Below are 18,012 nucleotides of genomic sequence, written 5' to 3'. Positions count from 1 at the left end.
AGAAAAAATAGTAATATTTTTACCTCTTCATTTTTACCTCTTCAGGCTCGCTTGAGGTACGTAACCCATCCTGCATGCATTGAAGGCAACACAGTGATGAATGTTTGTTCTTTTAATTACCAAATTTGTGTTTGCAACACTTAAGCAAGTTGTTTGGGTAAGCCAGAGTTACAAATCCTGCTCAGCTGCAGAGTGTTTTAGGGCAAGGACAAAGCTCTGCATTGCTTTGTGGGCAAGAAAATCAACTGCAAAGAACACGGAGGGAGTAGGAGGCGGTTAAATATTGGTCTGTGCTTAATCTGGGTCCCCGGGGCAGAAGAAACTTCTGCTTTCAACCATCTGCCATCTTCCAATAGCTGAGCTGTGCCCCAATGATCAATATTTTCATATTAATTATTGAGGAGGTCTGGCAATATAATTCAGCAACGTTAAGTTGTCAGCATTATTATCTCGAGCCTGTCTTGATTTCGTTAGGAGCTAAAATTCCTTTTAATCGTTTCCCAATGAAGCACAATTTCAACACAAACAAGTTTTACGATGATTTTGTCACAATAAAAACACACAGAGCCAGCTGCCGAGGACCACTTATGCTGTGCAGCTAATAGCACTTAAGGAGATGCTCGTGTAGCAAAAAGCCCTTCCAGGACCCCGAGAATTCCGGAAAATGAATGAGGAAACATAGAAAACCCATCTAAACCAATCTCAGCTACATCGTGTCTCATTAAATGCTGTGACTGCCTTTGACTAAGACCATAATACGATAAAAGAGATATATATATATGTAAAATCTCAATCAATCAGGAGCTTGACATATGTTTTTGGCAAAGCCCCAGCCTTGCAGTTTGCAATCTGATTTGCCCTGAAACCTAACTTCTAATTGCCAAGTATCCACGTAGTAAAATAACCTAGTGAAATAACTGCATACAGCACTCGGGCCACCACGAGGGCTGCGGGAAGAGTTTTATGTGGGCATGTGAAACCCGTTTCTTCAAGCACAAAGCAACAGTTGCAGCTCTCAGGACTGCCTGTCCTCATCTCTCCTGGCAGAAGATCACACTGTTTATTTTTTAATAAAATAGAATTAAAAAGAGAAAATAACTTATGTACCACTGGAACAGCAGAGCTCGCCATGCGCGTGCTGCCGGGAATCAGCCTGTTGCAAGGCTAAAAACCACAAGTGGTACCAAATGCAGCAGGTGTAAGAGAATGGTCAACATTCAGCCTATAGCTCTCGGTGATAGAGGGGTGGGTTTCTCCATTTTAGGTAGTAACTGTGTTTCAAACTGGCACATGCTACAGATGGAGACACAATGAAGGGCTACAAAGCCAGAGGGGACATAGGGAACAGTACATAAAACCCCATCTTTTTAGGTGTTTTGGCTGTAACACATCTCCTTTCCCTACCAGTCAGAATTACTCTCTTTTTTTTGTTGTTTTACCAAGAACAGAAGCCATGAACAACCAAGACATTTGCAGACAGCACAAAAAGCTGTTTTGGGGGTGTGAGGAGGAGGGTCAAAGGCAAAAAATCTGTTTATCTGCCACCTAAATATAGCCCAGTGAGCAAAGTGAACATTTTTTCCCCCTGCTCCATGCTATTTTGTCTATATTTAGCCGCTGCAAGGAGCCAGCTGTAGCATCACCATCTTCTGCCTTTTCCTCTTGGGCGCCCAGAACAAACCTCCACCGCGAGCGGCCGCTGCCCGAGGCGGGCCAAGAACACGAGGTTCCCAGCTGAGGCACCGGCGCCAGGACGGACCCTTCACCTGGGCCTCCCGCCGGAGCGGCCCTGCTCGGAGACACCTGGAGAGCCCAGGAACCAAAGGGGAAAGAAACGGCAGAAACGGCAGCCACTTCGTTCAACAAGACACAGGCAACAGCAAAAGCTTTCCTGAAGCCTGCATTTTGCACAGAAAAAAAGAGATATATGTGTATGTATATACATATATATGAGTATTTTCAAGTGGCAAACAACATTTCACTGTTTAAACAAGCTCTCCAAAGCACTGCTTTGAGGGGCGGCTTTTTCTAAACGCTCGCACACCTGGGCCCCCGCAGCAGCAAAGAGCGGCTCTGCTTGGCACTCGAAACTTCAGCACATGCAGCTCGATACCCAGAATGGCTTTTTTTTCCCCTCCCTGATGGCTTAAACCGAAGCTCATGCTCTCAGGACTCGCTGCATAGAGGGATGTCTGTCGCTGTGGCATCTGATTCGCCTCCTGAGATGAGCACAGAGAGGCACAAGCCCAATTTCACTCCTTGGAATGCCTGGCTGCATCCCAGATATGGCTTTTAAAAGTATATGCCACAGGCAAAAGCAGAGCTTTTTACTCAGGGGGAAGAAAACATATATATTCTACATTCATTTTCCCAGTGCTTTCACACTAATTTGCTGGGGTAGCTGGCTTTTATTCGCAGCATATGCACTGCAGGAAAGTGCAGTTGAGTCTGCAAAGGCATCCCAAGAAAACGGTCTGGGGGCCTTCCATGGCGATGTCTGAGGCACGTCCGTACTGCCAATAAAAACAGCCAAAAAAAAAACCGAGATTTGGGGGTCCTCTGAGAGCGTGCAGAGCACAAGACGGGTTTCATAGAAGAAGATATTGGCGGAGAAAGGAAGAGCTGTAGAGCAGTTTTGGGAAACGACAGGGTTGTCTCCACCCTCAGCAGAGCCGGGGAAGGATGGGTGGTGTCGGGCACGAAGAACTTGGCAGCCCTGAGATCCGCCTTGTCCATCTCTTGGCGGCCCAGGACACTTTGGGGAGATTCCTGCCGTTCGGAGCATGATGGGCCCTCTCACATCTCGCATTTTGTATCAAGAAGCCAAGGGGAGCCAACTCTGAAGAAGCTGTGGAGCCTTACACCAAGTTATGGCTTTTGGGGGTATCATTATCACTTGAGTTGAAATCCTGTAAAAAAAATCCACTTGGGAAAAGCATGGGATATTCTTTCCCTAGGATATCATTTCTTCAGTGCGTAGTTTCTCAAAAAGTAACTTGAAAATAATATAATCTAGGTACTACTGGGGAACTGGAATACAAGCCTTACAAGGCCTGTCCAGCATCTATTAACAGGACTCTTGCTTTTCCCGCCGGCACGACTGCTTTTGGGATAAGGAATGGTAAACAATGATCCGCAGCTTTAGGGAAAGGTACCAGGATGGTCACTGTCTGCTCCAGCCGCTGGAAACTCCAGCTCGACACACAGAGCGGGAACCAGGCGGCTTTCTCTAGGGAGAGGAACAGTGCGGACCCTACGGAAAAGCTGCGGGAAGGAAGAGCTTGGGGAAAGGGAGGAAGATCAGCAGCTTCTCCGGGAGGATGTTCCTGCAGGCAACATGAGACGTTTCGAAGCAACGCACGGTTAGTTAATGGCATTGCTTGCCTGGCCTGCGGTTTAAGGACAGCTCCATCAAGTCCCTGGCTATTGCCTTGATGAGCTGCTGCCCGAGCGGTGCCCAGGCCATTTTCTGTGCGTAGCCCGTGAACTACGGAGACACTAAGGAATTTCCCAAACTCCCAAATTTTTTTGGCAGAAAGTTCCCATTAGGCAGCTTAAATAGCAGTAAGCTCCAACAGATCTTCGGGACCAAGGGACACCGGGGGGTGAGAGACAGGGAAGTGACGGAAGTCTCAAGTTTTTGCCACGTGCTGCTGGTTATTTATGTTCTTGCTACCGAGTCTGGATTACACCGACTGCCAAAACAGCCGAAGCCAAGAGCATTTCTACATTCCCTGTGTCCAACCGAATTTGGAAAAATATCCTCTATATGCTACCGATATTAAGGCTGAGTCACTTTGTATTTTCCCAAAAGCCAGTCGCGGGGTATATTTACGCTCTTGTAATACTCACGGATGCGCAGATAAATATAGACACGCGCATACGCAGTTGTCATTACTTATTTGCCTCGAACACTAAAATATCATTTAACTAAAAATACGTGGGTATTTCCAAGATGATCACTTCATTTCCAGGCTCCTCACACAGCGACAGAGTGATTTCTTCTATCTGCTCGGACTGCCCCACCATCGGAATATTAAATAACTGAACAAGACAGGTCCGGCAGGGTATTTTTCCCCCTCCACTTCAAGCCTACGTCGCAGAGAGCTGGTCCAAGACCCTCCCAACACCTCCAACAAATATGCTCACGCATCGAACCAAGAAGAGTTTGAAGACAGAAACAGCTCCGAAGCGGAAAAAGAAGAAAGGAAGAAGGAGCTGCAGGGTGGGGGGGGCTTTCTTCGGGAATGCAACTCTCAGACCTGCAACCACCCCCTTTCTAGGGATAGGGCCACTTCCTACAGCCACTCGCACGCGGGGAAAGGAACTGCTCCATAGGAAGAACCTGCAGGCTCCGCTGGGCTCCTTATTTTGCTTTTCCTGCTCGCATGGGGCTCTTGCCAAAAAGCCTCAGGCTTCAGCAAAAAGACTCAGGCTTAAAAACTCCCCACCGGCAGCATTCACCAGGAAACACAGACTAGAGGAGAAAAGTTAATTCTCTAGAAATCAAATTTATGGATATGCATTATGATTTAAAAAAAAAATGTGGAAATCAACTTGTTAAGCATCTGTTTGTTAGGCTTCTGGACTGCTTTTACCTCTGTTTTCCATATAAGCAGCAGCAAATTTTCAGGGGAATTTTGTTTAATGACCTACTGTATTACGTTACACCGCCAAAACTGGTGTCTGGAAGCAGCAGAAATCCAGGGCAGCAACAAGAAGTCAAGTAAAAGTAACTGAAACTGCAGCTTCATCTGTCCGTCGCGAGCAAGAATCCAAGTCACCCAAGACATAGGGTTTGAACAGCCTTGTCCAACTAATTATATATGTGTGTGTGTGTATATATATATATATGTACACTTAAAGATTTCTCTCTTTTCCTCGGTAACGCAGCACGATCACTGTTTGCAAAGCAATCTGCTGATATTTAGGCAGACATGCAAAACATTAAATGCCTTCCCAAATGTTTCTACATTATTTTTTTAAACTATTACGATCGCTTAAAAACATGCCGCTACAGTCCGTGAAAGATGGGCTCATTTGCCCCCAAAGAAGCAATTTAGCTGTCGAAGGGATTTAGTTAAATCCCTTGTATGTGTGTTGTACTTTCCCCAAGGCTATGCAACCAAATATGTTTAAATAAATAATAAATAAAGAGCTCTTAAATATGACTCACAGAATGCTTTCCCTTCTCCCTTCCCCCCCCCCCCCGAAAATGAATCCATGAGGTTTTGGCAGATTTCCCAATTTCACATTCAAACATTTTTTAAAGTTTGTTAATTCATGTAAACACGCTGTTTTTCATCTTAGTCAACATTTTCTATGAATGACGAGGCGTTATATTGCTTATCTCACTCAAGTCAAGGCCAGACTACACACCACCGTGGATGAGAGAAGACCGGGCCCTATAGATCCCTTGTACCCCACTGCATCATATTTCCACTCTTTCTATTATTATGAAGAATTTGGAAATATGCTGCTTTTACTGTCCTCAGAAAGGCTCCAGCTGCTGTCAGGCACAAAAAGGAAACATTCTGGGTATTTTCCCACCATAAATATAAAGTAACCAAAGCAAGGAAGGAGCTGGAGCTTCCTGGTTAATAAAGGTTCTTGCTGGGTTTCTCCGCTCTCCAAAACCTCCGCGGGCCGAGTCAAGGTGCAAGCTGGGTCTCACGGCCGTCCCAACAGACCCATTGCAGCCACAAAACATCCCGCAGAAGGTCAGCGGAGGGGAAAACTGAGCAGAGCCGCCAATTTTGGAAGATGGAAATGAGATAACAGCTTCCTTGGGGCATTTTTTTCTACCCTTCGCAAGTCTGTACCCGCTTAATCTGCTTGCTTTGCTCGAGTTATTTCCTCTGACGGGGGATCCACAACTCTTGCTTTAGGCAACTTCCTCCTAGTCACTCAAATACAAAGGCTGATAAAAACGCCAAGAGCTGAATTTTCTCACCAAACTTCACTTGGGAAAAAAAAAAAAAAAAAGGAGTGGGGGGCGGGCAAGACGTTGCACTTTGTATATTTTAGGTATATAAAACTCATGAGAACCCAAACTCCACGTTCACATCAGCAAGAGAAATCCACAGGGAAACTCAGCGGCCCAAGTCGGCAGCAGCAAATCGAGAACACGCTCTGAAACTTAATTTTAAGAACAAACCCACTTGCTTCCAGCAACTCTCCCTCCCCTGCTGCCATAAATGGCCAAACACAACAACAGAACACCTTGAAGATCCCGTGCTTTGTTGTTAATGTAATCAAGGCAAGAGGTTGTTTTCAAGCACCAGGGAGTCACATTTGGGTCTTGTGCAGAAATACAGAAGAAAACGCACAATTTAGGTGCTCGCAGTAGGTGAAGCCAACGAGGTGTTTCTGGCCCCTAGCTAATCCAAGTTACCTTTTAATACGGGAAGACATAAAAGAAAATACACCAGGCATCACTCTTTCCGGCTTTTCCTCTTTTTACACAGCAGGCAAGGGGGACCAGCCCACAAAACAAAAAAATAAATAATTTAGGGGCACTCACCCCCAAGTGAAGCACTTCCACAAGCCCAAGCGGAACCAACGCATCTCTCTACCCATAAACACAAACCAAAAAATAAACAAAAACAAAATAAAAGCCGCATTGGCCACTTTTCCCTCTGCTTCTTGAGGCCTTCTCACAACACCTCGGAGCGGAGCCACAGCCACCGCCATCGGACGTTCAGGGCCTGCTCACACCAACACGCGCTTGGCGGGGAAAGGGGAGGGAATCACGTGGCTTGTAAAGGTATTTTGAAAGTTTTCTAACTTTTAAATTTTTGAAAAGCTGCTATATGGGCCCCTTAGTTAATTTAAGTGTTACAAACCCGCTTCTGAGGGAAGAAGGCGGTAACTCACTCCTGCCCACACAAGGCTCGCTGCCCCTGCGGGCCACGGGCACCAAGGGCAGATACCCCGGGGGGCACCGCGGCCGCCTCGGGCCGCCATCCCCGCCGCGCACCTGGCCCCGGCCCCAGCGCCGCCAAATGGCGGCGGCCGCGTGGCGGCGGCGGCGAGGGGGCGGGGGGGCGCGTGCTACTTTCCGCTACTTTCTCCCCGCAGCTTTTTTTTTTTTTTTTTTTAAGGAAAAAAAAAAAACTCGGAGCGATTCGCCTTAAAAGGGCAAAATATCTGAGGAGCGGCCGGGGGAGGCGGGGGGGAGCGGGGAGGGCAGGGGCCGCCCCCCTCCCGCCGTTGCTAGGAGACGGCGGAGACCCGCCATGGCGGCTTGTGGCCTCCCCCGGCCCCGCCGCGACCCGCGCCCGGGCCGCCCTGGCGGCGCCGCTGCTGCCCCTCTGCACGGTGTCCGCGTCCACATCCACGTCCCCATCCAGCCACCATGGGGAGGCACAGCCGGAGCATCGAGGGCAGAGGCCCGGCTGCATCCCCAGGTGCCAGCAAGTGACACCAATCCTTTATGCATATATATATGTATATGTGTGTGTGTGTCTTATAAAAAAATAATAAAAAGTTGAGCCAAATCCTTTCAGCTTTATGTGCCAGTCATAACAAATACCAAAAAACACATAATGATATTGGGGCATGGGAGGCAATGCCGCCCCACGAGGGCTCCATCCTCCCACACCAAATGGCTGCAGCAGCAGGTGTGAAACCGGGACAGCCCATGCCTGCATCCCAAGCGCCTTTCCCGACTCCAAACAACTTTCCCCTCGGAGCGGTGACTGATGGTGAACCTCCCCACCAGGCAACCAGCCTCGGCCGCCTCAGAGCACTGCAGTTCACCCCGCAAACTGCCTCGCTTGGGCGCAGAGGAGGCCGCTCTGTCCTCTCGGTCCCGTCCCCTGGCCAGGCTGCTCTGCTCCGCTCACATCCCTTCTCCAGCTCACATCCCTTCTCCAGCTCACATCCCTTCTCCCACTCGCATCCCTTCTCCCACTCGCATCCCTTCTCCCACTCGCATCCCTTCTCCCCACTCACATCCCTTCTCTCGCTCACATCCCTTCTCTCGCTCTCATCCCTTCTCCTCGCTTGCATCCCTTCTCCCCTCTTGGATCCCTTCTCCCCTCTTGGATCCCTTCTCCCCGTTCGCATTCCTTCTCCTGCTCGCATCCCTTCTCCAGCTTGCATCCCTTCTCCCACTCACATTCCTTCTCCAGCTCACATCCCTTCTCCCCACTCACATCCCTTCTCTCGCTCACATCCCTTCTCTCGCTCTCATCCCTTCTCCCCGCTCACATCCCTTCTCCCCTCTTGCATCCTTTCTCCCTGCTCGCATCCCTTCTCCAGCTCACATCCCTTCTCCCCGCTCACATCCCTTCTCCCACTCGCATCCTTTCTCCTCGCTTGCATCCCTTCTCCCCACTCACATCCCTTCTCCCGCTCGCATCCCTTCCTACTCGCATCCCTTCTCCCGCTCACATCCCTTCACGCAGGGGCACTCTGGGACGAGCAGCCCCGCCGGGCACCACCAGCCTCCACCCGAACTTGCTGTCCAGGCTGAGCCCCACGGAGTGTGGGGGGGGACCCCATCCCGCGTCGCCACGCGCGGCCGCGCCGTGCCCCCAAACACACAACTTTTTCCGGAAAAAAAAAAAAGAAAAACTTGCAACTTGGAGCCGACGCGAGGCGGGGGGAAAGCGGGAGAGGCGGCGGGGGCCCCAGCGCAGCCACGCGGGGCTGTGGGGAGCGCGCGGAGGGCAGCGCGGGGAAGCCGCGGCCGGGTTCCCCCCGCGCGGCCGCCCGCGGGCGCCCCGCGGCGGCGGGGCCGCCCCGTTCGCGCCGCTCGGCCGCTGCTTACTGCGGGCTCTTGGGGTAGCAGGGCAGCGTGACGTGGCTGAGGTCCTGGATGTCGAAGGCGGTGGGCTCGGCCGAGATGGCCTGCCGCTTGGTGCGCTGCTCGCCCTGCAAGGCGCCCTGCTGCTGCGCCTGCTGCGCCTGCTGCGCCTGCTGCTGCTGCTGCGCCTGCTGCGTGGCGGGCCGGATCACCGAGCGGTACTTGTCCAGCTCGTTCTGCAGCTTCTGGATCAGCTCGTCCTTCTGGTCCAGCTCGAGCTCCAGCTCGTCGATGAGCGCATCCCGCTGCCGCAGCTCCTCGATCTTCTCCTGCAGCGCGTACTGGAGATCCCGCAAAGTGCCCATGCTCCTCGCCGCCGCCTCGCGCGGCAACTTTCCCCCCACCCTCCCCTCCCTCCCCCCTTTTCCTCCTTTCCTTCCCCCCCCCCCCGCCCTCCCTTTCCCGGCACTTGGGCCAACTTCCCCCACCGCCGCCGCCGCCGCCTCGCTAGGGGCGATCGGGATCCGCCTGCGTCAGGCTCGGCAGGAGCCGCACATGCATGCACAGAGCCGCGCACATAGCGCGCCCGGCGGAGGGGAGGAGGAGGAGGCAGCGAGGAAGGGCCGGCCGCAGGGATGCCCCTTCCCCGCGCCTCGCTCCTTCCCCCGCTCCAACCGCCGCCTCGCAGAGCCCCCTCCCCCCGGCGAGGGGGGAGAGCGAGACGCGAACCGGCGACCCGCCGGGGCCGCCCCCGCCCGCAGCGCGTCCCCGCGTCCCGGGATCCCGCGTGGGGCTGGAAGAAGAGCCCGCGGGCGCCCACAGGCTGGCCCGAGGCGGCAGGAGTTGGTGGCGGCGCTCCCCGCGTTCCGTGGGGTGCCCCCGGCAAAGGGGCTCCCGCGTGGCTGGCCCGCCCGAGCGCCCACTCGCTCCGGCCTCTTTCCTTTTCCAGCCTCCTTTCTACGAGGGAGCGCGTGCACCGGGCAAAAGCCTGGAGCTCAGCACTCCCAAACCCCCCTGGGTTTGAAGGTGTGTGTCAGTCAAAAGCATCTCCAGCAGTGCTGCACATGCATCTCGTAGCATTAAGAAAGTCACTTTCTGCATAGCCCCATACCTTCATGAAATACAAGCAGCCGTCGCAGCACCGCAGGCCCCCAGGAGCTTTTGCGGAGCCCAGGCACCGGAGCAGCGTGTGAGGCTGCTTCCCAGGCGGCTGTTTCGGCTCCCTTTTCCACTAGATTTGGGAGGAACTCAAGGCTGGAGCCGTTTTTTTGGAAGCTGGTGGCAGCTCCAAACCTCCACTTTGCGCATGAGTTGGGAATGAGAACGATCCAGGCAGAGACAGCCTTTATGGGTTGTGTTTGGGTTGTTTTTTTCTTTTTTCACTCCTTTCTATTATCACCTACAGGCAGGAGCCCCAAGTTCTGCATTTGGACCTGCAGCTGATCTTTATAAAATTAAATATATATATATCTTCTGACCATTTCCATTTTACAGGAACGTAGTATCTCATGGATGCACTCCTGCTGCCTATAAACTAGAATTCAACGGTAAATTTAGCTGTTTTAAGAGGATCCAGCAAACATGCTTGAACTTGTAGCTTCGGGGGTTTTTTTTCCCCTGTAGAAGGGATACTAAAAGCACAAGTGACTTACTTAAACTTCTGCACAGGCAGGACCACGACGTGGTTAAGCAGAGTCCCCCGGGAAGCGCTGAACGTAATTTCTTAAAAACAAGCCGTAAAACCGCGTTATTCAGTATCTATTAGAGGTGTGCAGCCTGGGACTGGGACGCACACGTCAGAAAGGATCCGGAGAAGGAAGAGGAACATTAGGAATGTCGCTCCACGGAGGTGCAGGCTGTCAGGGCTGACGTGCGTTATGAGGCATCGACTGCTGAGGATGCTCCCGTGCAAGGATTTCTCCCCCCTGGTTAGAGCAACCCGCCTCTGTGCTGTTTAGCGCATCCCTGAGATTGCGGCCTCCGGCTTGATGGGAAATAAAACCAGCCAGGAATTCATCTCATGACAGCTGAATAAAAGACATATATTGGCAGGTGGGAAGCAGGCTCTCCCATCAGAGTAAAACAGTTTTTTTCCATGACACGGGCTTTGGATCTATGGCTATGGCGAGCCCTAGTCGACATTCCTGGAGCTGGGACGCTGCCAAGGAAGCCCATTAAGGTGATGAAAACCTGTCGGCCGAGCCCTGCGAAGGCTGCAGCCGTTTGCCTGTTTCGGGGTTGTTTATTACTGCCCTTCCGAAGAGCCCATCACCCGAGCGGGGTTTGGGGACGGCACCTCGTGCTCCAGGCATTGAGGCTAGCGGCTGCCTTGCAGCGCCTTGTCCCACTGCACCCATCCCATTGAAATAAATCTCATCATCCCCTTGTTTTCTTTCTTTCCAGCTGCAATTTCCCAGCAGAAAAAGAAAACAACCTCAAGGTTTTCAGAGCAGCTGCTTCCATCTCCTCCAGCAAGTGAACGAGAGGAAAAAGCTCTGCCTGGAAGAATGGCAGGAATGCGAGGACGGACTCGGTTCGGCAACGGCGAAACGCAGCCTGCGCCTGGTTTGTTAAGGGAGCCGGAAACCTCTTCCAGGTTGCCACCTTCCAAGCTCAAAACATGTTTGAAAAGCTCTTTCTCCACCAAAAAAACTAATAATAAACCACAGACAGAGCACACGGCCACGCACCAATGGGCACCCAGGCGGTGAGCGGGACAGCTGACAGGGAAACGTCAGCGCGCTCCAGGCAGGACCGTGCAAGGGGAGACTGGAGATGCCTGGCTGAGCACATGCATAAACATCCCCCTTTTTCTTGCAAATGCCCTTCTCCCCCCTGCTTTTTTTTTCCCCCTTTGTTTTTCCTGCCTAATCCAATGCAACCCATTGCCAAAATATCTGCAAGCCCAGATGAGCCCGTGGGGGAAAGGGAGCGCAGCCTGGCTGGAGCCTGCTGGCCTCCTGTTTGGCCCGGCATGGCCGGGCAGGAGCTGGGACGGCTTCGGCTGCCGCTGCAACAGGAGCCCCTTGCAGAGAAGCCTCCCCCACGCGCTCGGCTGCAGCAGCCCCGGCACGGGGCAAGGGCGGCCGCAAGCGCAGCAGGGCTGCACAGTGCAAGCACTCCTTGCTCTCCGCTGAACCCCACCTAAGCAAATCAAAACAACATCTCGCATGGCTTATTTCAATGCTTTTCTTTAGTGTGGCATTTCGTTTTTTTCCCCCTCCGTTATCACTAAAAAGCACCGAGAAGAAGCGCTTGTGAAAAACGTGCAAGCGCTGCAGCCTGCCTTAGGACATGCTCCTGGCACAAGGATCGTTCTGCACAGGCACAATGTATGAGAAAGGTACCCCCAGACCTATCAACTGACAAAAAAAATTGCTCACTGCAGAGGCAAGAGGGAAAAAAATAGGAGTGTGCTGCGCTGTAATTGGTAATGTGCTTAGCTTTTTATATCACATTAGAGGCATACATAATAACACAAAAATGAATGCTTGTGTCATGCGAGGCAAAACGAGGAGACATTGCAACAGGGTAATAGTGCTGGATTAGCCAGATAACACAGCCGTTGCAGTCCCTCGGCCCCAGCATCCTCACAGGCGTCTGCCAAAATCAGATTAAGAGGCAGCTTTCCCGGACTCCTTCAAGGGCCCTTTGCCCAGCAAAATTAAAGGCATGAAGAACACAGGCTGACAGAGACCTTAGCGTGAAAGCTGATCCCACCCCACTCGCTTTTCAGTCCGGGGGAAAGTTTCCACCTGTGGTTCCTGCTGGAACTGCAGAACCCTAAAGGCTGAGGAACACCTTCATGAGACGAACATGAGCTTTGTGTACAAATGGCACAACAAAAAACTAGCCTCAGTGTCTATAAAACAGGAGGTCGAATGCAGATTCAACAAGCAGTCATGAGCCCATTACTCTTTTCCTTCTATCAGAGCAACCGCAAGAGCTGACCCTGGCTTTGCCCCTTGCTAACAAGGCCCTGTTCAGAGCTAACCTGCCTCTTCGCAGAGACTGCAGATCCTCTGCTGCCCAGAAAGCACCTGACGCTTCAGTTGCCTGGTGTCGTGCCTCTTCTCCAGCTGTCTCACCATAGCTGGACTCTAACAGCTCTTCCCAGCCCATGATGGCAGCGGGTCTCCCCTCCCTGGCGCCGAGGTGCCCGGCTGGTGCCTGCGAGTCTCCACGGGATGGCTGGAGGGAAGGCCGCAGGTTTGCTGGGACCTTCTCCTGTGGTCCCCCCAGATCAAAGCGTTGGGCTGGGCTTTCTTCAGGGCAGAGTGAAACCCATTCTCCAGGCTACCCCTAGGTAGAAGGGGAGCTGCAAGTGGGAAGGAGGTCTCCAGGGAGGCCTGGCGTAGAGCTAGGCCCGCGATCCGTGATCCCGAGCCCTGCTATCCATGCACACCTCAGGTGACTGCCTTATTTTCTCCCTCCTGCTAAACAGGGCTGATGTCCAGCTAAGTCAGGGGCAAGCAAAGCTTTGGCGCGTCCTCCTGTGGCCTGTATTAAGCCAGGAGCACCTTCAAAATGATCCAACTGCCTTAAGAAATCTCTTCAGGTTCCTGCTAAGCAGCAACTTGTTCCAAAAACTGCCCAAAGTACTTGGTGCGCTTTTCCAGTTACTGCAATTAGACACTGCCTCTGCCCCTGCTTTTCTCAGCAGTCCCCGGGCACTGAGTATGTAGAGCAAAAGCAGCAGTTGAACAAGCAGAGCCCTGGAAACGCAGTTTTCTTTTGCTCTCAGCCAAAAAAGCTACGGGCAAACAAACCCAGGGACCAATTACCCTCAATGGAAGGAAGCAGAGCTCTTCTTGAAACCACAATGCTTTGAGGGTATAAAGGAGGTGAAGTCTGTAGGAAAAGGGAATGCAGCTGACACGGTTGGAAGGCGCAGGTAGAAGCTGAGACGCTCGCAGTTCCACTCTGGCTCACACCGACGTGGTTGGGAGGGCCCCCCTCTTCCCGCTTCCCATCTCATGCGAGGAGAAATCGTCCCCCCTGCCAGGATCTGGAGAGTAACCTCTCAGGGCAGCCATCCACCGGGATCCCTTGATCTTCACTATTCAATGCACAGTCCTCCTCCTGCTGTCTGATACCGCCAGGTCTCGGTACCAAGGTGGGAGAGCTCTGTGAGCGCCGTTACCCAAGCCAGGGCCCGGGAGGCCCAGCGTGGCCGCCAGAGCACGCAAATAGGCCAGCCTGGTCACGCAAGGGAGGCAGAACCCAAATGCCGTTAGAGTCCTGCACATCATCTGATGAGCAGCATATGCTGAAGGCTTCACAAACCCCCTCTTCAGAGGCGTCCGCACAGCCAGCGAGCAGCCTTACCAGCACCTAACACACACCATACACCATCTTTGCATTGAGTTGCTTCAGAAAGGCATGGAGTTGACATTACCATGTTTCACGACGCAGGCACTCAGGTGCTTATTGGAGTTTGGGGACATCTAGGGTCAGATCCCGTCTTTACGCAGGTGGCTCTGACTTCATCTGCACCTGCTGACGGGGGAGATCATCTCCGAGGTTGTCTTTTAACCAACAATCCCAGGTGCTCCCTCTTACCGCCTTTGGGACCTGCAGTGTTTTTCATCTCTTACCAGTCATGAACCCCTCAACCACCATAAGCAGCCTGCTCTGGTGGGATGATTCATCAAGCCTTTCAAACAACTTGTTTATATTTGCAATTGGATTAGTAATAAACACGTTATCACTAGGAAAACAACTGGGGCGCTAGCATCATTCTATGATGAATGCATTGCAAACAAGGATACTGCCTCTGTGTAATCAGATTCATTCCCACGCTTATTAAAACATTATTTTAACTTTTCAACTAGTTATAATATTTATGCCAAACGTCTATTTTAAACCTGTATTTTATGTGACCTTTATGTGCACAAATCTAGTGATACTGAAGCCTTTCTCTTAAAGAAAATGGCTTGGAAAACTTTTGTGCTTGGAGCTGAGTATCACAGATGACCCGGCGTCAAAGCACCAGCAACCCATCCCATCCCAGCTGGATCCAACTGTCTACAAGGAAGTTGCACACTGTTGGCTTTCCCAAGGTCTTTGCAGCACTCCCCTGATTTCCACAGCCATTTTTAATTTCTGCTTGGGAAAGCTCAGCCCGGGTGAGTTCTCAGAGCAAGAGAAAACCTCCATGGTGTGTTTCATTGCACTGCTCCTGCCCAAGCCCCCGAACTCAAGCTCCTGCCATGGGCAAGGTGCAAAATCAGGACTTGTGGTCCCTCTTCGAGCTCCTGTTGGTTTTGCTCCAGTGCAGAGCCCTCTCTGCAGCAGGTAATTAAAACGTGCATTAAAACACGTCGCGAAGGTTCGCCCCCGCGCCGCTTCCCCACTGTCTCCCACTCTTTGATGCAGGTGGGGAACAGCACGAATTTCACTGCCAGGCAATCCCAGGCTCCGCTCCTGGGAACTTCTTCAAAGCCTGATAAAATAAGTCCTTAACAAGCGATCAACCTGCAAAGGCAACGTGTGCTTTGGGGCTGCTTCTCCCTGCTCTGGAAACCACCGTTTATCTCCACTGTGCAGCCTCTTCTAGTCCACTTCTACGCAAGACTGAATTTCAGGGAAAGCCTTAACAATGCTATGACCTTCTGTACATAATCTATATGCCCCAAGCTTGCTATACAAACTCCTCTGGAAAACACTGGACGTGGGATAAATGCATCTCCTGGAAGGGAAAAGACAGATCCTGGCATGCAGCACCCAAACCTACATGGTAGCATGTAGAAATCCAGCCTGTTTCCCAATTTCACTCTATCAACCACAGCGCTAAGTCAGAACCAGCTACGAAAAATCACTGCTCCTTCACGGATACACAAACGCCCGTTCAAAATATTTCTTTTCCTGTTTGTTTTTCTTTTCTTTGGGCTTAAAAACCGTGACTATCGGTAAAACCCGACTGCTTGCAGCTCTCGATGCAGGCGAGAGGCTGCTCCGCTCGGCGGGTGTTTGGCCCCACTGTATTCCCTTACATGGCCTGCAGCTCTGGCAGGAACAGCATTCCCCACATTCTTCTTTTTCCCCCTTCCCGGTTATTTAATTCTCATTTCTTTTGAGAGCCGGAGAGGCCAAACACGAGGTCTATTGCTGCCCTCTACCGACCTGCTCTCCTTGTCCGGGTGGCTGCAATCACGCCGAATAACTTGCTGAAACGGCCACGAAAAGAAAGAAAATAGAGAAGCAAAAACAGACATGCATTTAAAGAAAAAAAAAAAGAGATCAAGGAGGCCGGGAGTATTGCCCCAATGGAGGTTGAAATTCCCATCAATATATTGCACTATTGTTATCAGTGTAGCTATTGATAGATTGATGCACCCAACATTTCTGTCCCTGCAGAGGGCTGGGCAAACAGCTGCTTACAGATCCTCTCATGACGTCTCTTTAATGGATTAAAACTCTTTTCTACTAAACTCTCAGAAAAGACAAATTAAAATAGCTTGAGCTAATACCATCCTACATATAAGCATGTATATAAAAAAATATATATGCACACCTGCGATTGCAACTAATCCATCATCTCCAAAAAATGAACAAACCCTTCCCTCTGTCTCCCCCAACTACCAAAGCTTCTCAGATGTCCAGAAAAAGTTAAACTTTGCAAGTGAACTCTTATTTAAAAGCACTGAAGTAATATCTAGGAGGAACTGATAGTGTTCGGACTATAGAAAAACAAATGCTGAGTGCAGAGATCTAGAATATGGGGAAAGAATAAATCCACTCTAATTGAAGATTTGGATATTTATATATAGACTTACTTTTTTTTTAACATAAGGTTATGTTTTTGCAGGAACACTTAGAAGGTGGGGTAAGTGAAGCTAAAAAAAATAAATAAGAAGACAAATCAAAACCACAAAACAGATAAAACAGATGAGCTTATTCAGGCAAATCAGTTCATCCCCAGGCTGAAACAGTCCACATCCCCGTTCTTCAGTGGCAAAGCAAGGTCAAGCCCAGCTTCTAGCTAAAACTGTGTCTCTGCTTAGGTTTGTAGAGGGAGGTGACATATTTGGGGCTTATATAGCTGCTTATATCGCTAGGCAGGAAGAGGAGGAAAGTGCCTGTTTCCACAGGTTATGCCTCTAGCATAACCATGTAAAGCACTTATCCGTTTAGTTCATGAGTTTTTGAGGCTAGTCCTTATCACCTACAGGTGAATATAATGGAGACAAAGCACTGAGCATTTGGACAAAGTGCACTTTAATTTCTAAAACCAACTGATTAGCATTAGCAATCAACTCTGCCTTCAAAGCTGCAAATTAAGGCAAGAGGTTTGCCTTTTTATCTGCTAAATTATGCCCTATTTTGACTTGGGAAAAGCTCTTAGCATACAAGCAGTCGCAGTAACTGCCCCGGAGTTGGGAACCTGAATTCTCTCCCCATCTCCAGATAAATCACACATGTTTTCCTGGCCACTCATCATCCTGCAGCTCCTCACTGCTAATGGACAAGCTGCCTGTTTTATGGGGTTAACTGATGCAAGTGCTCCTTCTCTGCATGCTGAGCTGGCTAAAATCACCCTTCTGGCCTAAAGAATTCAATGGGCATTAGTTATTTGTACACTGGATTTCTTCCAAAGGAGCCAACTTCGGGAGGCGAGGCCACTTATTGGACCATACGCCAACGCCGAGTGCCACCTGGTTGGCAGTGAGTGGCACCCGAGTGGCACCAGAACGGCCACCTTGTTGAGATAGCTGCCTACAACCGTTTCTGAGCCCTCAGCTTCTGCATCCTTTCAGCCATCCCTACTTCAGGCATCCAAGGACACTGTGGGAGGCCTTCTCTGCTCAACCAGAGATAGGCAAGGAAAGCCATGCTGCCAGTATTAGTGGGGACACAAAATAGCTGTGATGGCGGCTGGTCTCATAAGAGCCCGATCTATCTCCTGCTGCTAGGAAGGGCCTTCCCACTTTGCTCTTTTGCGTGGGTGGAGGCCTACACACAACAGCATGGACTCCTCTTACATTGGTTGTTTGACTCCTCCATCCCTCACCGCTGCCCAGCAGCAAGAGGGACAAGGTGGTGCCCGGTGGCACCAGCAACCTGGATTAAGGGCTCCCACCAAACTGCTTGTTTTCACACAGCCCAACACAGCCCCATCTGTTAAGGAACGAGCATCAGCAAATTCAAACAAGGCGGCACCTGTTTCGCACGTGAAAGGCAAAAGTCCCTAACAAGCTACCAAGAAAAGCAGCAGGTCAGTCACCCCTGTTTTCAAATCAAGGCAGAAGTCTGTCTGT

General features: G+C 51.0%; 1 protein-coding gene across 2 annotated transcripts in view; it reads right to left on the bottom strand.

The window, feature by feature from the left end:
* The window catches only part of PRKG1 (protein kinase cGMP-dependent 1), a 305,135-nt gene that overhangs the window by 271,219 nt on the left and 15,904 nt on the right, over positions 1–18,012 (bottom strand). The window contains exon 1 of one of the 2 annotated variants that reach the window (XM_088525673.1): positions 8,777–9,148. The exons of the other annotated variant lie outside the window; for it this stretch is intronic. Coding sequence (XP_088381799.1) covers positions 8,777–9,117 — 341 coding nt within the window. The 5' untranslated portion in view covers positions 9,118–9,148. Of the gene's footprint in view, positions 1–8,776; positions 9,149–18,012 lie in introns of those variants that run through there. 2 annotated transcript variants of the gene reach the window in all.

The sequence above is a fragment of the Tinamus guttatus genome, unplaced genomic scaffold, assembly GCF_059628265.1.
Source record: "Tinamus guttatus ecotype Peru unplaced genomic scaffold, ASM5962826v1 Tinamus_guttatus_pri_ptg000023l, whole genome shotgun sequence".
Lineage (NCBI taxonomy): Eukaryota > Metazoa > Chordata > Aves > Tinamiformes > Tinamidae > Tinamus > Tinamus guttatus.
This window is presented reverse-complemented; position numbering and strand designations above follow the sequence as displayed.